We start from the raw sequence: 25,393 nt of genomic DNA, 5'->3' as shown, positions 1-25,393 counted from the left end.
GCTGATGTCACAGGAGGAGAGAAACTGTAAGTGCTTTTGGACAGTGAGTAGGGCATAGACACTGATAGACAGACAGTCGGTGGAAGGGCCTGCAATCCCATGAGGCCGCGGTGAGAGTGCATTTCCTGTACTGTGCATTACAGCACCCAGCATGGGGAAAAGGAGAGCCAAAAAAGGAACAAAAGGCAGTGAGAGGGGGAGCAATGGAGAGAGAAGTAAAGAGGAGAGGGAAAAGAGAGACTGATCGATATGAACAGTAATTCTATCTGAGGTTGTACTATTGGCTGAAGGTTTTAGCGAACAGAGCAAAGCAGGTTCCCTTGTACATTGCAACTTTTAAACTGAAACTCCCACGTTGCAAAATTGCAAAAGTGCAGACAACAGAGTAAAAAGAGTTGGCCTGGAAAGCTACACCAAAACTTGGACTTACTGTCCTCAAACTTGTATGGAATTTGTTAAAATCATTAACAAGTAAATGTTTATGTTGTGCTACTAGTGAAATGGTTACCATTAAAAAAAAAGTTAACCATACTTTTGCTACCCATGTTTAGCATTAAAGTTTGAACTGTAGTTTATCTCATATCTAACTGCACCTCTGAAATTTAATTAAAACTTTAAATAAATTGTACAGTATTTTACATAGGGAAAATTAAGCCTATGTTTAGGGCAATTAAGATTTCTTCCATTGTGAAATTACTTTCATGACATTTATGCAGATTTTACCCACTAATTCTCATTACCGCAATGCAAAAAATATATTCTTATTAACGCAATGTGAAACAAAATGATATATTATTTCATTATTGTAAAGTATTTATACTTTATATAACCACAGACCACAGAACCAAGATACAAACTGAAACGTGAGAAATTTCAACCATTACACCTATGTGTGTTATGTGCTAGAAAACCTGACCTAGCCATGAGACTACACTGCTTTCTGTAACAGAAACATTTCAGCTGAATCACAACTCTGAATCAGCAGTGCAAGCTAGAGACTGCAGGACACCACACAACTTGTCAGGAACAAGCACACCTGTCAGCAACAGTGCAACAAACACTCAATCTGCAGGGAGAGAGACATTATTGCAAATTGGTGAAACCTAGTGTGTTGGAGAGAGAGGGACGGTGGTTGTGCTAGCCTAATATTTCCAATGATTGCACCTCTGATCAGCACTGACTGAGTCAGCTGAGACACTATCACACCCTCTGATAGTATAAACAAGCCATTTCCGTCTGCAGAACTGCCACTCACTGGATGTTTTTTTGTTTTTGGCACCATTCTGAGTAAACTCTAGAGACTGTTGTGCGTGAAAATCCCAGGAAATCAGCAGTTACAGAAATACTCCAACCAGCCTGACTGGCATCAACAATCATTCCATGGTTGAAATCACTGAGATCAAAATGTTTCCCCATTCTGATATTTTAATAGCCACCGATGCTAAAAAAATAAAGGCATTACCAAGATCTGACTAAATTCACTACCCGTGCTCTGTTTGATCACAGTCGGCTGCTTTCAAACACTCACATGACCATGCACTTTTGCCTTGTGATGAATGCAGCGCTCCTGCACAAGACTCTGCTCAGTTCTTAATCAAAATACCCCTCTTTAGGTGATATTAATGTAAACACAGCTATTCATGAATTACCAGTGAAAACAGACGGATTAAATCTGCACTGTCTTGACGAGATAAAGCAAACAGTCGTTAATGTATAAGCAGACGGGACAAATTCAAAATTTTAGATCTGTGCGATCTCTAAATGTATATAAGCTGCATGCTGTCTGTTATAGGCATTCATGCATTCTTATTGCATCAAATCAGTATAAATGTATATCTATCACAAAGGAAAGAGTGTCAAATATTTAAGTAGTTTCATTTTGCATTAAAATTACTTTTTTTAATGTTTTATATAAAATTTTAAACATTTAATTGCTACTGTTGCTGAAAAACTTAAAGCACTGTTTACTCTGTTCTCTATTTAATTCATTTACAAGCTTGAAGCAAGTTATACAAGAGAAACACTGAAGGCCTCATTTTAATTTAAATTGTTATTATTTATTTTAAAAAAAACTATTGTAAAATAATAGTGTTTTATTGCATATTTGCTTACCAGCACAACACGAAGTTAACAGAGAACTGTTAATGAAGCTTTTTTATGCTCGTTTTGCTTTTTACTTAGCATGTTAGAAAAATTTTTTTTTTTTTTTGCAGTTTTTTTTAACAGGATTATTATTCTTTTTCAATAATAACAAGGTGCTGTTTGGTTTATAATGTATTCGTTGTGCCCTCTTGTGGACTTAGGGCATTTTAAATTTATATATTTGATTTACAATTTTATTGTATTTTTGCATAGACTGAAGCAGAGAACATTTTGTCAGAACCTCTAGTAATTACATGTTACTTTGTTTAGCACCCTTATGTCCAGGTTTTGTTAATCACTGAAATAAGCACTTTTCTTCAGAATCATGAGAATCATGATCTTTATTCTAAGCAAAAAAAAATTTGATTCTCAATTTATTCAGAATCATGCAGCTCTAAACTCCATAATGTTTTACTTTAAAAATGAAAGGAATTTTACATTATATAACTATTGACTGAAAACCATAATACATCGTAAATACGACTGGATGAGCCATATTTGAAGGCATCATAAAATATTTGCACAGTTGCACAACTGTGGTCGACGGTATGACCGCACATTAGTTCAGCTCTACATCAACGCTTCAAGTCGCAGGCAGCATTGCTTGGCAGCAAAGATGTGTGCAACATGGCACAATGCATCAAAACTAAGTCGCTCCCATTACAATCAACAAAGCTGTCTACAGTGGAAGCATCCACTGCAGCAGTTTAAGGAGTCAACTAAAGTTTTCTGATTGTGATGGACTTATTCGTGCTACGTATATACGAAATAGCACAAACCATACTGGTTGCCACATTTCTACCTTTGCACATTATATACCATCATACCACCCAGTCCTAGTACAGACTATATCAGAAGCGCACTTTCAATAAGATAGACTGGGTGGAGAATGGAGGTTTACACACACATACACACACTTAGAAACATGAGCGTGTCCCGGCAGGTACATTTAAAACTCAAATTCTCGCTCGCACACTCAAGACTCATCAATTTGGGAATAACGAGGTGTGGTTCGGCTGCAGTGTAAAAACACACACATACACCGACTGTATTTTCACTCATCAGCATACTGAGAGAAGCTCTGTGTTCAACCATCGAAGGATACAGAAAAAACTCTCGATCCACTTGCGCTAGTGTTTTCCGTCATATTTGAATGCGTGGTGGTCAATTTGCATTTTGAATGCAGAGTCACATGCGGTGATGCAAGATCACACTCCCCACACTGTTTTCCTGTAACCCAAGAGCTGACATACCAAGAAGAGTGGTCGGAGCTGTATCACCCATGAATGACACACAAAGATCCTCATTTATCCCTGTATGACCCTGCAAAATGGAAGGGGAGATATCCTACTGAAATTTAAATATGTTTAGACACAAATGCAGCCAAGCCATGAGCATGTCTACAAACATTGTAGAATGCATGTATTCCCCGATTAAATGCAGAGCCATATGATCCATCCTAAGCAAGCATGGTCTCTCTTCAAAACAAAAATGGCTTCTTTAGCTTTCATAAAGGCCCAGTCAAGGGTCAATCTTGATTTCTCTGCCAGTACCACAGCCTGTATAGCATTAAAGTCAACATGAAACATGATAGTTCACAACCAATTTTACTTTCGCAATGCAACGTTATAAAACAGTATATTGGGCGGGACTTGGTTTTAACCATTGGGAATTAACTGGATTGTGAAAGTGGTCTCAATATGACACGGGTTTGGAGGGGATTAATTAAAGAGGGGTTTGTGATGTCAGTTTGAAATAACATGCACTGACGAATCGTTCACAATAAAACCAGGAACTTAAAGGGTCAATTTCATTTCAAATTGACTCTATAAAGACCACAGTATTTTCTACAGTAATCATTTGCATGAACACTTTGGCATCCTCCTCCTTGTTCTGCATATACTGTATGTTAGCACCTCAGATATTTTGTCTTCATGTGTAAAACATTGTTTTGAGACACATTCATCATCATAGTCATGTTACAAAACAATGTTGTTCTGGTTCAATGCCAAAAAAAGGTCATGAAAGAGTCTTAAAGCATGAAATAATTTAGCTATTAAATATAAGCACAGATCTGCTTCAGATACACGTTCACAAAGAAAGGAGGAAAAAGAGGTGAGACCGAATGTTCTGAAAAAAGAGTGGTGGTATGTTTATTAGTTGCATTACATTAGATGCTTGTGAATTAGATAATGTGTTATTTGTATCTTTTACAGTATAGCCCATTTATGCACAGATTTTTCCCAAAAATGTCTACATTAAAATTATTTGCACAATCTTTCATAGAAACATACTGTGCAGTTCTTTTCCTATTTAATTGTACTTTTCCTGTAAAAAGAAGATTTAAATATGGCAATTTTAGTGCCCAGTGGGCAAATATCTCTTTATAGAAACTACAATAGAAACCTAAAATCACTGAGCGCTTTATTAGGAACACCTGTACACCTACTTATTCATGCAATTATCTAATCAGTCATTTGTGTGGCAGCAGTGCAATGCAAAAAAATCATGCAGATACAGGTCAGGAGCTTCAGTTAATGTCCGCATCAGCCACCAGAATGGGGAAAACATTTGAACTCAGTGATTTCAATCGTGGCATGATTGTTGGTGCTATTCGGGCTGGTTTGAGTATTTCTGTACCTGCTGATCTCCTGGGATTTTTGCACTCAACAGTCTCTAGAGTTTACTCAGAATGGTGCCAAAAACAAAAAAAACATCCAGTGATCAGCAGTTCTGCGGACAGAAATGCGTTGTTGATAAGAGATGTCAACAGAGAATGGACAGACTGGGTCGAGCTGACAGAAAGGCTATGGTAACTCGGATAACCACTTTGTACAATTGTAGTGCGCAGAATAGCATCTCAGAATGCACAACACGTCGAACCTTGAAGCAGATGGGCTACAACAGCAGAAGACCACATCTCGCATTTTATTAGGACCATTTTATTGGTCCTAATAAAGTTTTTTTGTTACCAGGTGCATTGCAGAGTAAACACTGTCACATGACACATTAACCCATAACTTGTCAAAAACTATTCCTCAGGTTGTCTTCTTGCATGCCAGTTGTTTCTAAATCATCTATTGTCACTCAATTTATTTATAAATGTAAAAGCATTCTGATATTGTAACAACTGATATTTGATAAATTCTCCTTTTAGTCCATCTGTTGACTGACATTAATGCTGGGCTCCAATTTAATACTTTGCAAACAGTATCCGATTACATAAAATATTTGTTTGTTTACTTTTGTCTGCGAATTATCTTATAATAGCACCTTACTATTATCAAAAAAGTTGCAATCACACACACACACACACACACACACACACACCTCCTAAACAAACAACCCTCTCTGCACTATTGTTAAAATCCTGTTTGAATTCCAGTCCCTTCCTCTTTTGTGTCAGTACCTTTGGCACGATGCCGTTGAAGACGGACGGCCGGTCGGATGGTCGGACTGGATCCGTCTTGTTCCTCTTCATTGGCTTGTGCAAAAGACTGCAGCCCCAAACGTCTCATCCTCAGTAAGCGAGGGCCGGTCTCCCGCGGCCACACTCCCCCAGAGTCTGTTGCCAGCAGCCCGCCATCCCCGGAGATGACCGTGGGAACGAGGCTCTTCAGGAATTCCATTTTTGCACTTCGACACTTTCACTCCATGGGCCTGCGCGGGCGCACAGTGACGGCTCTGCCACCCACCATCACCTCTCAAGAATAAGGCCGTGTGTTACCGGACAGACGACCGACTGCAGAACTACTCCTCCACCCAGGCAAAACCACGGCCTGTCAAACACTGACTTCACCACAAGTTACTCTTTGTCGTGTCAGTTATAACTAAAATTGTCCATATATGCAAAGAACCAAGAATAAAAAGATGAAGTGCATATGATCGCAGTGCTCTTCAGCTGTAGTGCAGTAGCTGTCGGCTGTGTGATCCAAGAAGACAAATGCTACTGTTCAACTCCAATGGAATGAGGTACAAGCAAGCACCTGCAGTTCCAGCAGCTGGAGACTGTAGAGTGTACTTCCACCTGCCTGTATTCCACATGCCACAGTCCAGCTGTGTGCAAGCTCTTCCAAAACAACCCAAAAGTTAAATCCGCTTCAAATACGGAGCCGTATTACAACAAGAGACCTACCTCACTACCTGTTGGTTCATGTATTATGGACAGAACAAGAAAAGACAAGCGTAAAAATCACTTTGATGTGATTATTTGATGACAGCGGGTGGGGTCTTTCAGGTTGACTGCCAAGCGTTATCTGGGCGGAGATAGAACGTGTCCAACAGGAGATAACATATGCCTGAGAGAGCAGCCAATCAAAACACAGCTACTCATGGCCACACCCAGACTTTTCTCCTCTCAGAAGGGAGGGAGGGAGGGAGAGGGACAGAAAGAGAAAGAAAGACTCGTTTCTCAGTGATGGTGAGGGAGTGTACAAAAAAAAAAAAGTAAGAAGGCAAGGCCTTCAGCACGTTGGTGCACTCAGATAAGTTTTATCAGGCAGAAAACTAGAGCTACTCTTCACATCACACATAATATTAACCATAAATTCCCTTCCTGTAGGACAAAAAATAGCTCAGAAGTTATGATGTCAAACAGACGATCAAAAAGTTGTTTCTCAACCACGCATCTGGAGAGCCTGTTTCACTTCCACTTTGCATCAGTGTAATGGATGAATTAGTTTAAATTAGTGTTGTCACGATACCAAAATTTCAGTAGCCGGTACCGATACCAGTGAAATTTCGAGGTTTTCAATACCAATTTAGATACCACCGCAAAAATATGCTAATTATGATAATGTGCTATTGAACATATAAGTTTAGTTATTTTTAATTATTTGCTAATTATTGTAATAATTATAGTTTAATAATTAGTTTAATTTCATCCTCAAAATGGTGTCTAATCAATAAATTCTTAAAACTTTTAACAAGTGAAAATACTTGTGAAAAAACTTGAATGTCATTGCTTTTTTTTTGCCAGCTGTCTTGCTTGTGATATTTTGATATATTATTAATATTATTATTATTATTATTATTACAGTGAATATTACATTTTACTCTACAGTTGTAGTATATTTTTATTCAATTTCTTCAACTGAGGCATCTAGATTTACTTTTGAATCATGCTTTTATTATGATGAGTGTTTTTTGCCGGAGGCTTCTCTTTTCCGGACAAACAGTTCGCAACATGTTCTAGTGGACGAGCGGTCTGATTTATTTAAAGTATGCAGCCTTTAGCGGTTTAATAAATCACTCTAGGACATGTCACAATTTTAATTTGACTCATTGTCCATTTCAGTGTAAAAGGAGTAACAGAGCACGTGTTCAAATTAAGCATGTGAGCATTTTAAGCTCTCGTGTGTCAGCTGCGCGTTGGTACCGGATAGAGTTGGTGCTCGGTACTACAGAAACACTGGTATCGTTACATCTTTTTTATTTTGGTATCAACTTTCGGTACTTTTGACAACACTAGTTTAAATGGTTTGTTGGTTCTGCTTGGCTGCTCATTGATACAAACACTTCAAATGTGAGATACTGACACATACAAGTGTGTAAACACAAACACACTCATATAAAGACTATTTCGACATATAAAGTACATAACTGTCAAATGGGCAAAGGTACAGCAGATGGACAAGAGAAATAGATCATCTGGACAATCTTAAGGTGTCCTGAGGTAAATCAGTGGAGATGTTTGTGTTGGTCCAGGTACTTCAAAGAACAAGATACTATTATGGTACATGACATGTCCAATAAGACAGGGCGATATGACGATATATATCGTGGCGATGATATATAGTGTCAACTGATAGAGATTTTGCAATATCGTGTATATCGTGATATGTAAATATCTGTGTCGCACGATGATAATCACTCCTAATACAAGCTATTTGTTTTACCTCCTCAAATGAAGCACTCACAAAATATTATGAAAGCCAAATGATGCACTCTTCATTAATTCGATCAATCGATAGATCGAGAGACAGACACAGATATTTTTATTTTTTTATTTTATTAGCAAAAAGTGTATATTTATTTAATATTTATTTTTTTGCAAGAAGTCTTTACATAATTGTGGTGTAAGTCTTTATTTTTGTAACTTAAGATTTTTTTTAACTTATGGATTGTTTTCTTTGTTGCATTGCTTTGGGAAGATTTTGAGATTCTTGAGAAAAGTCTTATCATTATAATAATACAGGTCAACAACATATCACACTGAAAAGTGCCATAATGTGAAATTTAGCAATATGGTAATAATGATTTAACCAATTTTTTTTAAACCAAGTTGTGTTTTCTTTTTCTTTTTACTATTGTCAAGTTCCAAATAAATAGAAAATTATATATGAGGAAATATTTAATTCCCTGACTGCATTCACCAAAAATAGGCAGTACAATATGGCTATTTTCATATAATAACCACTTTTTATTGATTTTCCAAAAACATTTACTATATCGTGAGATACATCATTATTGTGATATAAAATAACTCATATCATGATTAGGGTTGCAGTGGTATACCCATTTCATGGTATACCACGGTATGAAAATTGATGGTTATCATACCATGTACATTTGCTTATTTACGGTATACATAAAAAAATGCAACCAGACGGAGAATCTTACCTGCACGTGCGCATCTCCTTTCCTCCTCGTCTACCTGTCAGACTCGTCAACTTGCACCACACACACACACACATGCAGCGGAGAAAATGTCAGAGACAAGCAAGGCAAGGGGGTCTGACTTAAGTGAGTGTGTGTGTGAGTTAAAGCAGTGTTTCTCAACTGGTGGGTTGCAGGTCTATTCGGACTGGGTCGCGGACAGCAGGGAAAGAACAATGCCATGGTTCTCCCATTGAAGATATTTCGGAGGCCGCCCAAGTGATAGCCTATTTAGGACTCCCAAGGCAGATTTAATGATAGTCTCGCAATCAGCTAAAGGCTTCTCATCTGCACTTTCGCACGAGTGTAACGGAACCAGCTCGTGCTAATGATCTGCTCTTCTCTCTGATGCATGCGTGCAACAACCTGGCTTCCCTTGATATTGCAGAACGCAGACCTCAAAACTGATGTGACCAATTTCAGTTCTAGTGAGACTTTTCTAGTTTAAAGCGTTAAGGAGGAAGTCGAACCTCTCAAACAGTAGGCAGCCCTGACATGCCAAACAGCACTGAGGAGGAAAAGAGCAACACTGTGCTATGCGCAAATGTTTTTTATTTTTTTCATTATACATCATCACCTCTACAAAACTGTTTCATGATTTTACATGAGTAAAAGTAACTGTTTCATATGAAATAATCTAAAGGTAGAATCTATTAGACCTCATTTTATATCAACAGTGGCAGTTGTAAAGTTTCAAGATGTGTTTCAGCTAGTATTTTATTTTTTCATAAATAATATAACTTGTTATTATTATTACTATTATTCAAGACTAGCTACACTGACCTAACCATGGTAATGAAGAGCCTTTCCTCCTGTGTAATGTGTATGTTCTGTATGAATTATGTTTGAAATTAGGAAACAAACGGGATAATAATGGGCTCATATAAGTAAATTTGCTCTTCAGTTTGTAAAAGGGTGGAGACTACAGTATATGTTAATTATTAATAATCACAGGACATTACTTTAAAAGCTCACACAGCTGATGTTATTTTTCATTTAACATGTAAACTAACATGCTTTAGTTATATAAAATGTTATAGTTACATGCTATTTTTTTATCATGTTTATAATTCAGTTTATTATTATAATTCTGTTAGCTTTCTTATTTATTCTATTTATTTTCAAAAGGGAGACTTTTTTTTACACATCAATAAAAAAAAAGGTTTCAAGTTTCAATTATAATAAAGCGTTTGTTCAACCAAAAAAAAAAAAAAAAAAAAAACAAACAAACAAAAAAAACCTTCCGTTTTCACTCCTTTAAGGGTCATTGTAACTGATAATAATAATTGTGTAATACCGTATACCGTGATATATTCTGAGACGGTTATCGTACCATGAAAATCTCATACCGTTGCAACCCTAATCATGATATAAGATTTTGGTCAAACCACCCACCAATAATGTCCAAGAAGAAAATTACCATGGTAGTTGTAAGGGATGGGATGGGAAGAAATTATTTCAGCGATGCAACGCGATTCTTTCTACAATAATTCCGAATCAATTCTCAAAACATTCAAAATCGATTCGGAGTTTATTTTAACCATGGCAGTGCAGTGGCACGCCAGAGACAGAGTGAGATGCTAGAAACAAATACACCCGTTAGACATGCATAAACTAAATCCAAGTGCACAAACACAGCTGTTTGCAGACTAGGTGTATCAACCACACAACCATTCGTACCCGAATGAAACTATGATCCCGAAATTCATTCACAATCCCATGCACTAACTACGGGAGAATATATTTGTGATAACACGTCAACAAACAATATGAAAGATTGGAATAAAACTGCTGAAAATAATGATCAGACAGCGGGTCAGGAGATGTGTGTAATGTTTTTATCTTCTAATTATTTTTTGTCTCCTGCTTTCCAATGCCTTTTCCCTATTGCGCTCTCCCCATTTCTTTGGCTGTTGCTCATTGCCATTCTCTCATTCATCTGGACAGTGCGCACACCTGAAGACTCGGGTTTGAAATCCAATGTAGCATTTGCGACGGGGTCATGTGACCTGAGACTTCTACTTGCAGAACAAACAGATGGAGCAGTGCATACGAGAAGCTTGCCAAATTTCTAAAGCAACAACCCTGTTATTTAAACCGCTTTACTATCACCTGTGCTGGTGAGGAGAGGAGAAGCTGACATCTGCACTCACACAGAAGCAGATATCTCATCCTGGCCCAACTTCTTGTTGTGGTTATGGTTAAAAATAGAAATGAGCCTAACCCTAACCGGCTTGTCATAGATTAATTTTAATTAATAATTAAATACTATTAAATAAAAATTAATAATACTTATTTATAAACAGTTGTATTTAATAGTATTTATGTAATGAGACTTGTTCTGATTTTTTGAAGAAAAAAAATTAAAAAGCTGAAAGGGAAAATAAAAAGTTCAAGTCTATCTGGTTGTATGTATTTTATTTAACAAATAATAATAATTACAAAAAAAATAAAAGAAAATAAAATATATATATATATATATATATATATATATATATATATATATATATATATATATATATATATATATATATGATTACTTTGTACTCTTATTTCTTGTTGTTAATTGGTTTAAAATGAATTGTGTCTTGCATTTTTATTTTTACGTAAAGCACTTTGAATTACCATTGTGAATGGAATGTGCTAGATTAATAAACTTGCCTTGCCTATTGATAAAACAAAACTGGAGGACAAGATGCATCTTGATGCATTGAGAATCACATTGTAATTGAATTGTTACCCTCTGAATCGTAATCAAATTGAATCGTGAGGCCAGTGAAGATTCACACCTCTAGTACCATGTCCAAAGAACCATGGTTTCTGATATAACGTTTCACACTACGAATTCAGCCAGCTATTTAATTTTAATAAAATAAAATAAAAACCTCTAAAAGGTATATAATTATAGGACCCAGTATTATCTGAAACAGTAAATGAACTACCACAATGCAACCTGGAGGGCAAATAACAGCTTAAGTAGAATTAAATTACCTCCGAGCCATACAGAAAGATTCTTGTTCCTATGACCCAATATAAACTCATTCGTTCACAAGACCCATGCATTTCATAACTTACACAGAGCGGCAGAGCAGACAAGTGTGCACAAATGATTCACAGGAAATGCACACACCCTTAAGTACTGTGTGAACATGTCAGGCCAACCATCTTACAGTTTCAATTCCTCAATGTGTGAGCAGACAAAATATACACACAGAGATTGTTATCAGTGGACCAAATTCATTCTATTCGTATTTCATGTTACCAATGTGTTACCCATTTCTGGCAAAAATACACTTTAATATTTACTGACCAACTAATGAATAATGTTACATGCTTTAAGTAGCAAGAAAATGAGTTCAGACTGGGAAAAAGTTTAGACTGAGCCAACTGTGTGTGTGTGTGTGTGTGTGTGTGTGTGTGTTTATTTATTTTTTATGATAGTGTATCTTATAAAAAGACATTATTGTTTTTATGCAAATACATTTCTAGTTTTGAAATTGGTTGTACTTCAGACCTTTGTTTTGATGGACAAGAAAAAAATAGCTTCATATCATGTGACCCACATTTGGTTTTTGACCATTGAAAACAGTTCAAATGTAACAATTTATAGATGGAGCCATATTTAGAGGCCCATATCTCTGGGATTATATCGTGTAGAGCCTTAAAGGTTTGTTCAGAACCAGAAACTAAAAGGATATTAAGACATATTTAATACTTCTGGAGTTAGAATATAGGCACTTGGAAAAACAACAAAAAAGTGTTTTGTCCCATTTTGGATAAAAATAAATAAATAATAATGACACTGCCACCTTTATAAGTTTTTTTTTATTTTATTTTTTTTTACCTGTAGTATTGCTATAAAATCATAAGCAAAATTTTTTTGTTTCATTTTGATCCCCCTCTAAATAATGGATTACTCAGTAAATCTTGATTCATGGCATATTTTGGTTCCATATTAATAGTTATGGTTTTCTTCATTATTTATTTTTATCTTTCTTAAGAAAAAGTATCAACAAAATCAAAACATTTCAGCCAGGGACGTTTTGGCATCGTATAACCCTATAGCTACATCTGGCAAAATCACGCTTGGGGGACAATGTGGGATGTCCTCAACTGGACAAGTCAGTCATAAATGAAGCAAATATTGTTTTTTGTTTTGTTTTTATTCTAAATGTGCTTAGTTTTATTACAGATGTAGGGATAAGGTGTGGGTTTGGGTTGGTCTATGGTAAATATAATTTATAGCTTTATATGAAAACATTTATATACTGTAGGCTAGTAAACGTGCGTGTGCTCATAAATGTCTTTACAAGCCTGCCCTATGGGGTGCCCAAAAGCAATGACAACAATCAACACTACAGGTCATTCTCGGATGGATATTGATGGATTCAATTAGGAAAACCATCCCATCCCAGAAGAAAATCCCAGAGTTCATCAACTGTTATTGGTGTGAATGGCACGTGAAACAAAATTACATGTATAAGCATAACGCATATACGTTGCCCTGCAAGGGTTTGCAAAGTGCACAAAAAAAAAAAATAAATATCATACAAAGTCTATTAATGCAAGATTTTCACAATTTGTCTGTTGCCGACACAGGTCAGACCACACAATGTAAGCCAGACTGGACTTGAAGCGGGTGGCATTATGGTCATTACTAGACAGTGACGTGGAACAACCACACATTTCTCTGAAAAGTCACAAAGTCATTATTTCCCAGCACACTTCACTATAACAGACATATAAACACAAACCACTGGTCCTCCCATATCTGATGGCACTAAAACTCTGCCAATCTCAATGATGAATTGGCAAAAAGCACAACCTTTGACTGCAACCATACATTCAAACTCCTGTTAGCAAGAGTGGTGGTGGCATAGTGGGCTAAAAGCACAGAAATTGTAAGCAGAAGGTTGCCGGTTCATCCCCACAGCCACCAACATTGTGTCCTTGAGCAAGCACTTAACTCCAGGTTGCTCCAGGTGGATTGTTCTGTAAATGCTGTTTTCCGAACTCGGGTGTGCTCCATCAAACAGCACCCGAGTCTGCTGGAAAAGGTGGTCTGGGGTACGGTTCATGTGAACTTCAGTACGGTTTAGAGGTCGACTGATATATCTGACTAACCGATTAATCGGGGCCGATAGTTGCATTTTTTTAACTATCGGCTATCGGAAAAAGTAAACTCTGATAATTTCCCATAGTTATTTTTGGTTTCATTTCTGCATGGCCGGTGCTGGAGAGTTCTATCGTCTAATGTCCTTGGTCCAACAATATAATGGCACCCTCTAGAGGTGAAATAAAAAACAACATTGACTCATGGAGTTTTTTGTGCAATGTGACAAGGCTCGTTTATTTGGAATAAATAAAAACATTGACAGAGAAAAGCCGAGGTATGTATACCATGAGCATTATTATTACTGTCATGGAATAATAAATCAGTAATTTAAGACAACCAAAGGTGGTTTGATAATAATTTAACACTTATGAATTCGTGCAGATCTGTTGAGATTTTTTTTCCAGGGTTAAGGGGCGTCCAATATGTTCCAGTCAGATAATAAACATGAGCACTCCAAAGAGGTTTTGTTGCGAAGCAGATTTATAAGTTGATTATCAGTAGTAAATTAATCATTAATGTCAAACTTATATGAATATGCTGCCTGAGTTGTTGCTTTTGCTCGGCCATTTGCTTGCTTCAGAAGACCAAGCACTAGCAAATTACATTGCGTTAAAACACGTGCACAGGAACAGTTTTATAGTTTTATATTTTTTTTTACTATAAAGTTTCCCAAACTTTTCTCTGTTCTGACAAATTTACCTTCTGTCCAAGCTTCCTAATTTTATTACATAGTTATGTACATAAAACAAAACGTTACAGCAGGGTAAAATATAAATTTTATATTCATGAGAGGGTACACTGTTAAATAATACAATGTTTTCATGTGAGGGCACATATCATTTATACAATGCCATTCTAAAATTACCTTTAAAAAGATGAGACTTGAGTTGATTTTATTTCTATCCCTTTTTCTTTGTCCCTTGCTTGTATTCATTCATATATTTAATATGACAATAAAATAAAATAATATATATTGTCAGTAGTGACGAAACATATCGAATATGAGGAATATGATACATGATGAAGCAGGCGCTATTTGGCTTTGTAAGGCAGTGCTTTATGTTACTGCTGAACAACTAACACATTTGACCTGTAATATTTTAATGAATATTTTCATTAGTTTCAGATGGCAAAGGCTTTGAAGAAGGTTCCAGTGTGGGAGAAATGTATAAAGTATTGCCACTGCAAGTGATACTTACTAAAGTTCAGCATTATTTTACATTGAGTGGAAAGTTTTCATTCATATACATTTTAAAAACTATCTGCCGATTAATCGGCTATCGGCCTGTCTTCCAAACTTAGTTATCGTATTGGCAAAACCCGCTATCAGTCGACCTCTAGTACGGTTCACTGCTGATATGCACTCAATCATCTTAAATCATAGAAGTGAACCGCTACTGATTACGTATAATTTGCATCTTTGTGATCGCAGTTGTAATGGCATAATGCATTTGTCATACCTGCTTGTGTCCAAATAAATCGCCTTCAAAGAGCAGCTCATATTCTTCACATCTCTTGCAACTAGGGTTGTGTGGTATACCGGTACTAACAAAATATCGCGATACCAAAAAAATTTAAACGGTACGAAACCATCATGTTGTTAATTTCGGTACCATATTAAAGTATGCTGCCATTAGCAAAATGTAATGTAACTTTAGTTTGGAGATGAAATCAAAGACCATTTGAAAATAATAATAATAAAGCCTCTATATGACCAAGTGTGATCATTAAACAGCAGAAGGATGTTATTTAATTAAATAATATACAGTCACATGCGCTGCGCATCACAGTATAAGAGGCGCCTCTCTGCCCTGTCATCTCCTCCACACACACACACACACACGGACACGGACACGGACACGGACACGGACACGGACACACACACGGACACACACACAACAACACAAACTACTAATACTACTGGACACACTTTCATGCAGTGTGTCCAATAGTAGCCACAGATCAGTTTGTTTGGTATATAAACGGCTGTGAACTCTCAAATGAACTCTTTTTCCGTTGCAGCTCGGAGATTTCAGCTCGCGAGTTGCAGGAAGCTTATACAGGAAGATCTTACAAAATAAAAGTTCTGCTGAAATGAGAGCTCTATTCAACTGATTGCGTGAAATTGAAGACATTATGACAGAAAAATATTACTACTGTATAAAAGTGTAATATTCAAAGCAGTCACAATAATAATTATAGTAACAATAATATAATATTAAATGGTTATATTATTAGTATTATTATTATTATCTGTAAGCAATATCACATAATCAAGTGTACTGAATATCAGCTTGTTGTGATTCAGCCATGGCAGCCTTTTGCCTCAGGTAATCAGATTGTTTTCATTTAATGTTTTCAATAATACTGTAAAGCTCTGTTGCGCATCTTTTTATTTTTATTTTTTTTATTTATTTTTTTTTAACCAAAACGTCTATTCTAATCTTTTCTATTTGCAAAAGGAATGTTAGGGAGTTTAAAATGTATATTTCCTATTGACACACTATAGCTGAAGATATAAATAACCTTCTTATGTGCCTAAAACATTTGCACAGTACTGTTAGTTGAAAAGTATTATATTTTCATTTGATTTAAGCTGTACGGTATGTATTTGATTACATACAATTTGATCATAACATTTAATTAAAACACAACATGGAATCCAGAAGAATTAAAGCAGAAAAGGCATAATTTGTATCTATAAGGCTTTATGCAGATTTTTTGTCAATAATGTATAATACAAATAATGTGTAATTTCTTCAAAAATCCGAGGTTTTTTTAATTTGTTGCACAAGTATCGAGTTAGTATCGATACCGAGGTACCACGGGTGGTATCGTACCGAAGCCAAAATTTTGGTATCGGAGCAACCCTACTTGCAACGCATCTGTGGGCTCGCAGCAGACAAACACTAACATTTATCACATTACTGCTCATTCAGTGCATCTTTGGCAGACAAACACGTGTTGTTCTGTGCATGTAAAGTTTTGGTGGTAAATCCAGAGGCAAATTTTAATACTTCACTTAACACAGTGAAGCTGACGTCTTCTTGTGTTGTTACCTAGTTACAGTGGTAAGCAGTTGCCCACTTGGACTCACGTTGATAACGCAATCAGACCACAGTTTGGACTCAAATAATATGATGTGAACAGAGACCAGTGGGGGCAGAGGGAGGGAACGAACTCGGGTTCAGTCCAAGCAATCGAAACAAGTGTGAAAGCACCCTTACAGCGCTCCAGAATTACAAATTGCAGATTTGCATAATTCAAAATAAGCATGTCTGCTAACGCCTGTTTTCCGTTGCATGCCAAAGCAGTGCGTGAGCTGAACCGAAGCAGTGCGTCACGACAATTTCGCAGCAAACAAAGAGTGTGCTTTTACACCATCAGCGATTCTGCTGCAGAAACTGATACACTCTATACAGAAATTAAAGTTATAAAATGGTTATCAGGAGTGAGCTATTGCTTGATCATCATGAAATCTTATTTACATTATGTTGATGTTATCTAATGCGGTCTTATAGAATTATTTCATGGAGTGACACCCAACTCAATAAGCTCTGCTCATTTTCAAACATCATTATTTAGTGGAAGGGGAGTACGATGAGCCTGAATGTTGTTTGCACAACAGAGGATGATTTTATCCCTCGGTTTGGCTCGATCACACTTAATAATATAGCTTAATAATATTGTCAGAAAAAAGTAATTATGCACAACCACTGAATAGAGACATCTCTTTGTTCAAACACCAGCCAAAACGTTTAAGTGCCGAGTACTTTCCTCACAAAATGGGTGCAATTCCAATATGTTAACTCACCGTCTTCACCAACAGACAGGTACACGTTTTGACCTTTGTTAATTAATCCTTATAAAAAGCTGAGGGCAATAGAGCACTTCAATTCAAATTTCTTTCAATACAAGACTGAGATAAGTTCTGAATTTACTGACTACACGTTCTGTTGCGTGCATTTGTTTACATTTGGTAGCACACTCGGCAGTATATGGGTATTGCTGTTAACCCTTTAGACCGGCTCTCAAAGTAATAGTATATAAAAGGGCAGTTACATTTTGTTTGTTTAAGAAAATGACTTATAGTAAACTGTAGTTTTTCATTATAAAACTGTATGTCTGCTTAAGCTAAATGATTAAAATAATTACCTTTTACTTTTGTGTCATTTCTTTTTTTAGTTTCCCTATGAGCTGTAATTCAAATAAAAACACACTAGACTACAAATGTATGCTTAATTGTGCAATATCTGCTTTTTTGTGTCAACTCATTTTCATGACGTCCATTAACAGAGCACTTTCATTTTAATGCTTCTGCCACGGTCTGACGTGCTTCTTCTGATTCCGATGTATATGCACCCATTTGTTAACATAGACGGCAAAAAAATATGCACTGCTTCTGTCCTTCTTCGGCGTGCGGTGTAAAACAGGCGTAAAAGTTACTATCTGAATCTGAAGAAACCTCATAACACCGGGTTTTTTTGGACAGAAGAGTGGATGACAACATTTCTCAGAATAACAAGGCCATTGCCAAATAAATGTCTTTAGAATAAAAGCTTTGGCTAAACTAAAGGCTTAAAGGTTTAACCGGACCGTGTAGTGGTGTAGTGGACTACAGCACTGAACTAGTAAGCAAAAGGTTGTTGGTTCAATTCCCACAGCCACCACCATTGTATCCTTGAGCAAGGCACTTAACTCCAGGTTGCTCCAGGGGGATTGTCCCTGTAATAAGGGCACTGTAAGTCGCTTGGATAAAAGCGTCTGCCAAATATAAATGTATAGCAATACTGCATGCAAGTTAAGAAATGATTACATAAATATGGTACTGTTTTACAACAACAGCAATAATAATAATTATAGTAATAAAAATATGTTTCCATAAAAAGTTTTATTGGGTTCCAAAAAATAATGATGAAAAGTGGGCTCAGACCCTTTCACAAAATTGATAAAACAGGTACACAGACAACAGATACAATGTGAAGGTAATGTAAATTTGTTTTTTTATTTTAGTCTGGTTCACTAAAATAAACTCAAGTGCGAGTCTTTCTTGGTCAAAAGGAAATGCTTACAAGGTTTTTTTAAATGTTTATAATCCTATCACAGTTCAAATCGCAATTGCAATATTTTTCAAAACACTCGTAATTACATTTTTTTGTCCAAATCGTTTAGCCCTAGTACGCTCCCTGATTCAAATCAGCAGAGGAATGTCAGAAGGGAAACAGCAGGAACAATGTTCAACACTGCTCTCTTACAGCAACACAAAGACCCACATGGGCAAAACAGGAAAACCAGCTCACAAGGTAAATGGAGAATGAAACTGGCCTTGAATCAGCACTTTAACGTCAGAGAGGAACAGCAGCACTGGCTATCTAATTGGTTCAGGACAAGTCTTCAAAAAGCACGATGATTCTGTCCAGATTCTGTCCAGTGATCCAAACTAAAATCTAAACCACAGAGGCGAGTCCTTTCATTGTATTAGCACACATCTCTGCTCACAATCTCTTTTCTTAGGAAACAGGCATTTGCTGAAATGCTGTGTCATTGCAGATTGTCCCTCATTCGTGTTTCCGGTGTTGCATAGCCACGGTTTTTCACATGATGCTCTTTTCAGCAGCTCAAACAACCCAAAATGTTATCTAACAATTCTTTCAGTTTCTGCTTTATTTACACACTCCATCCATTTCCCTTTTGATCACCTGCTGATCTGTTCATGGTCTTAGGGATAAATAAGAATGGCCCGATGTCCTAGGGCCAGTGTGAGTCTCCTTTGAGCCAATTAACGGAGATCGGGCCAGGGCTGTGTGATCACTACATTTTTACATTTATTGTATGTTATGCCTTACAAACGTAACATTTGGTTACAACAAATATTGTTGTTCTGAATTCTGGCAATTCAAATATTTCATCAAGGTAAAGTTATCTAGCTGGCTAACACATTACTAAAAATAACTTTTTCATATGTGGTGGGGCCAGTAAAAATATTGGTAGGGCAAGTAAAAATCTGAACTACCTGCCCAATCAGACCAGCAGGAAAAATGTGTTGTTGTAGTTTGTTTTTGCATTGGTAAAGAAAACTTAAAATATATTTCTAACATAAAAAACTTAATTGATAAAAATATTTTTAATACATTTTAAAATAATTAAAAATAATAAATTATAATCTTTTTTCTGTGGCAAGGTGAGTGAAAACATTTGCAGGAAAAGTAAAATCTACTCTTTCAGCTGAGCCAGAAATCCTTATTGTTGAGCCCTGTTGGTTTTGGGTTTGATTGACACATTTTTCTAATGGGGCCAGAGCCGTCATCAGTTAAGAATGCAAAAAGCACTCACATATTTGAGGTCAAGGATCGAACTTGTTAGACCGGTACATCCACTTAACCCCAAAGTGATTTATGTCAGATTAACTGAACTACTCAAGCCATGAAACCCCTTCACCAAATGGAACATGCACATTCAAATACACACTAAACAAGACCATAACCATTTTGGAAGCACACAACTGACAATCATTAGTCTGTTAAATGGCTTTCACAAGTGCAACATCTCACAAAAGGAAACTGTTGCTCTCTCCTCTCTCAGGGTCTTAATTCAACACTCTAAACAAACTTACTTCACTGGCTGACTCAGGGCTAATCTAGTGGTGAAACATCCTACAGAGTTGAGTCTGATGAGAACTCTAACTACAGTTTCTGTGTAAATATACACATCTCACAGGGGTGTCCAACTACATTTAAAGCTACACTATGTAACTTTTTTTGTTAACTGTTATTAATAAGAGAGTGCAACAAAAAACCATCTACCAAACCATGTCTTTACCCAAATACACTTTGATAAACCTACAATTACATTTAGGCATTTGGCAGACGCTTTTATCCAAAGCGACTTACAGTGTACTTATTACAGGGACAATCCCCCTGGAGCAACCTGGAGTTAAGTGCCTTGCTCAAGGACACAATGGTGGTGGCTGTGGGGATCAATCCAGCAACCTTCTGGTTACCAGTTATGTGCTTTAGCCCACTACACCACCACCACTCCTATAATAATCATTTATATTTTAGAAATGTTGGGACAGATTTCGCGGGAAATTACATACATATGTCATTCACCTGTGCGTGCTGACGTCATATCTGCACACAAAGAAAATAAGCTCCGGCTACTGTAGCGCATATATGGTGGGGGAGTAGCGTGAAGCTGAAAGTTTGTTGTCACAACGAATGAGAAAAATTGACCATGGATCATTCAAAACGGCAAACCTCCCCGAAATCAGCGGTTGTAAAAACAAAGAAACCCTGAACAGAGCAGAGTCTACAAGCAAAAAGTGAAAGCGACAGAGTCCGTAATAAAACCCGAATCAACATCAGCTTGGCTTTTCAGAGGTGGTGACAACTGAAAGGATTTAAAAGCCACCCAGAGATGGATTTTTTCTTCCTCAACAGGTGAGATATTTTATTGATATGGTTTATGTATTGTTGTGTAAATCACACACACACACACACACACACACACAGACGTGTAGTGAAATACAATATTTTACTGTAATTGGTGCAGAACTTTTCACTTGCTAGCACACGTGTGTATTTCTCTTTATAATGGCAATAATTTATATAAATACATTTTTTAGTCCTAGGCTTGCCAAGGACATGCGAGTCTTGAAATGATGTTGACCACTGGTTGATAACAATGAAAATATATAAATTAGTTACTACTAGGGTTGCAACGGTATGAGATTTTCATGGTACGATAAACAGTCTCAGAATATATCATTGTTTCACGGTATCACGGTATAAGGTATTACACAATTATTATTATCAGTTACAATGACCCTTAAAAGGAGTGAAAACAGAAGGTTTTTTTTGGTTGAACAAACACTTTATTATAATTGAAACTTGAAACCTTTTTTTTTTATTGATGTGTAAAAAAAAGTCTCCCTTTTGAAAATAAATAGAATAAATAAGAAAGCTAACAGAATTATAATAATAAACCGAATTATAAACATGATAAAAAAAAATTGCATTTAACTACAACATGTTATATAACTAAAGCATGTTAGTTTACATGTTAAATGAAAAATAACACCAGCTGTGTGAGCTTTTAAAGTAATGTCCTGTGATTATTAATAATTAACATATGCTGTAGGTGCGCAACAGCGCAGCCAGACTGCTCCTGTCTGTACCTTTAACTCAGTGGTTCTCAACAGGTTTTGCTTCAGGACCCAGATTTTACATTGGAGATCAAGTGGCGACCCGCCATAGTAAAAACATAACCTGTATTTAATGTATCCTGGGTCGCATTTCCTTTTATGTTGCATAGTTTTGTTCATGGTTTTCAAGTACAAGGACATGCATCAAGTGACATTATTTTTGTTGTTGATGTCAACAACAAAATCTAAAGGATGTTTTCTCTGCCCCCCTTTTACAAATTGAAGAGTAAATTTACTTATATGAGCCCATTATTATCCCATGTTAATAATTTCAAACATAATTCAAACAGAACATACACATTACACAGGAGGAAAGGCTCTTCATTACCATGGTTAGGTCAGTGTAGCTAGTCTTGAATAATAGTAATAATAATAACAAGTTATATTATTTATGAAATGAGGTCTAATAGATTCTACCTTTAGATTATTTCATATGAAACAGTTACTTTTACTCATGTAAAATCATGAAACAGTTTTGTAGAGGTGATGATGTATAATGAAAAAAATAAAAAACATTTGCGCATAGCACAGTGTTGCTCTTTTCCTCCTCAGTGCTGTTTGGCATGTCAGGGCTGCCTACTGTTTGAGAGGTTCGACTTCCTCCTTAACGCTTTAAACTAGAAAAGTCTCACTAGAACTGAAATTGGTCACATCAGTTTTGAGGTCAGTTTTGAAGCCAGGTTGTTGCACGCATGCATCAGAGAGAAGAGCAGATCATTAGCGCGAGCTGGTTCCGTTACACTCGTGCGAAAGTGCAGATGAGAAGCCTTTAGCTGATTGCGAGATTATCATTAAATCTGCCTCGGGAGTCCTAAATAGGCTATCACTTGGGCCGATGACGAAATATCTTCAATGGGAGAACCATGGCATTGTTCTTTTCCTGCTGTACGCGACCCAGTCCGAATAGACCTGCAACCCACCAGCTGAGAAACACTGCTTTAACTCACACACACACTCACTTTTGTCAGACCCCCTCGCCTCGCTTCTCTCATTTTCTCCACTGCATGTGTGTGTGTGTGTGTGGCGCAAGTTGATGAGTCTGACAGGTAGACGAGGAGGAAAGGAGATATGCACACACTGGTGAGATTCTCCATCCGGTTGCATTTTTTCTCAATACCGTAGATAAGCAACTGTACATGGTATGATAACCGTAAATTTTCATACCGTGGTATACTGTGAAACCGGTATACCGCTGCAACCCTAGTTACTACCATGGTCTATTTGGCCAGAATATCCTGCAGTTATAAAAACTTTACAACGTTTGACCTTCTCAAACTAACAATCGTGATGTCTAATGTTAACGAACATTGCCTAACTTTTGTAATGTCATTTATTTCAAAACATCAATGTTTCCAATAAGTCAAAACAACAGCATAAAATATGGCACTTATCTGCTCAGATGACATATTTTCGGATATCCGTCTTTTCCTTTCTTTCGTTATTTATTTGTCCATTCGCTCTGATAAGATGTGCTGTATCCATCTGTAAACCGGTGCCTCGAACCACTCGAACATTAATCCGCACAGAGGAGAAGAGCCGAAGCACAACCAAAAAAAATTTCTTCCGCAAGACGCATGCAGTTTTATTTTTTTGACCACTAGAAGGCCAAAAGTTATATCGTGTAGCTTTAAAGTTGCACCAAACTGGCTTTTTAAATGGCACTGATCTGGTATTCTGGGGGCAGATCATAATGTTCTGTCTTGAACCATTTTTGTTTCTGCTTTTTTACACATTTTAATAAGTAAATAATATAAACAATAAAAACATTATGCATTGTCAATATTTTAATAATACCAATTATCAGTCTTTATTAATTGATTTACAGACCTCCCGTGATTTCCAACGTTGTTAATTGATGGTATATGCTAAGATATCAACCCACATTATTTCAACTTAATTTTTAAAAAATGTGTTTAATAGCAGAATTTCTGGTGAAGAACTACACTACCCATTATCCTGACAAGAAAGATCCACCAATCAAGAGAATAGCATCAAAGCGTGCCAAACAAGCTCAGCAGTGAACTTTTTATGAAGGATTTTATGAATTCCCCGTGGAAAAAGTGAATGAGAAAAATACTTCCGGAACAGAAACAGCTGCAAAAGTGGGTGGGCAATGTTACGCTCTATAGAGCACAAAAGTCTGGCTCCGGAAGTAAAAATTCCATTCATTTCTTCCATAGACAAATTGATTTTCAAAGTAACTTATAACCCTTTAAAAGGGGTCATGTCATGAGGAATAACATTTTCCTTGATACTTTGACATATAAGAGGTCATTCTACTATAAAAACATACTGTAAATTCCAGAACTCAAAACTTAATCCTCAATGAAATAAAAGCATTTATTGAAACCAAGCTGTCAAAACACCCCATTCTCTACTCCGCAACTTCCCTACGTCACTTGGGGTACTCAATTCAAGACGGCCTCTACAGCAACAACATCAATGCCTTTTTTTTAAATCATTGCACCCATGGCCCCACCCACTTTTGCTCACTTGGCTCATAAACAGAGAAAGAGAGAAGGACAAAAGGCCTACTGTCTGTGGCCTAACTACTCCTGAACACAAAAGGGGACCCATCTGGACTATTTTGAATTATTTTTGTATACAAACATGTACTACACAGACGTCTTTGACTGTTGTCATCTCTCTGGCACACTTTTGAAAGACACTGTGTCAAGTTTCAACTTTGAAGAGAAGATGCGTTTCATCAGCTGCTGTGGCTCCTGTTGTTTTGTTGCTTAAACTGCTCAACAAACTGTTCGTTCGCCTATCAGTGCTATTTTTAATTGTTGGTATATGTAAACACACACTAGATGGACAACTTTGAGTGTTTTGATTTGTTTCCGGAGATGTGCACCTCAAAGCAGGATGATAAACTGAATGTGTGTCTTGTGAAGCAGTCATAAACCGAAGGAATTGTCATTGAAGGATATGGAGCAGTTAAAAACACTACAGTGTGAGATTGTCTACACTGGGCGCGTTGACACGAACTTTCTGAAATGTTTCTTTTTGTGTTTTTGGCAGAAGTAGCACCAGCACAAAATGGAACGGGACACCTGTTTGTTTACTGTTGGAGTTGCGTGCCGCAATGGACACTTCCATGGTAGAAAGCATCGAATATAGCGTCCGGTGTAGACAGTGTGTGTGTTAAAGTGCACCTATTATGATTTTTAAACGTGCCTAATTTTGTTTTAAAGGTCTCATACAATAGATTTACATGCATCCAAGGTCAAAAAACACTTTAATTTGCAGCATTACCTTTTTTGCCCAGTGTC

At 36.7% G+C, this 25,393-nt stretch overlaps 1 protein-coding gene across 6 annotated transcripts in view; it reads right to left on the bottom strand.

Moving 5' to 3' along the window:
* LOC127456755 (protein furry homolog-like) overlaps nucleotides 1-25,393 on the bottom strand; it is a 206,515-nt gene that overhangs the window by 155,302 nt on the left and 25,820 nt on the right. For 2 of the 6 annotated variants that reach the window (XM_051725316.1, XM_051725319.1), the window contains exon 1: nucleotides 5,552-6,283. The exons of 1 other annotated variant lie outside the window; for it this stretch is intronic. In XM_051725316.1, coding sequence (XP_051581276.1) covers nucleotides 5,552-5,771 — 220 coding nt within the window. In that variant the 5' untranslated portion in view covers nucleotides 5,772-6,283. Of the gene's footprint in view, nucleotides 1-5,551; nucleotides 6,286-8,763; nucleotides 9,931-25,393 lie in introns of those variants that run through there. 3 more of the 6 variants (XM_051725324.1, XM_051725318.1, XM_051725317.1) reach the window with 3 other exon arrangements.

Source organism: Myxocyprinus asiaticus, chromosome 19 (assembly GCF_019703515.2).
Source record: "Myxocyprinus asiaticus isolate MX2 ecotype Aquarium Trade chromosome 19, UBuf_Myxa_2, whole genome shotgun sequence".
Classification (NCBI taxonomy): Eukaryota; Metazoa; Chordata; class Actinopteri; order Cypriniformes; family Catostomidae; genus Myxocyprinus; species Myxocyprinus asiaticus.
This window is presented reverse-complemented; position numbering and strand designations above follow the sequence as displayed.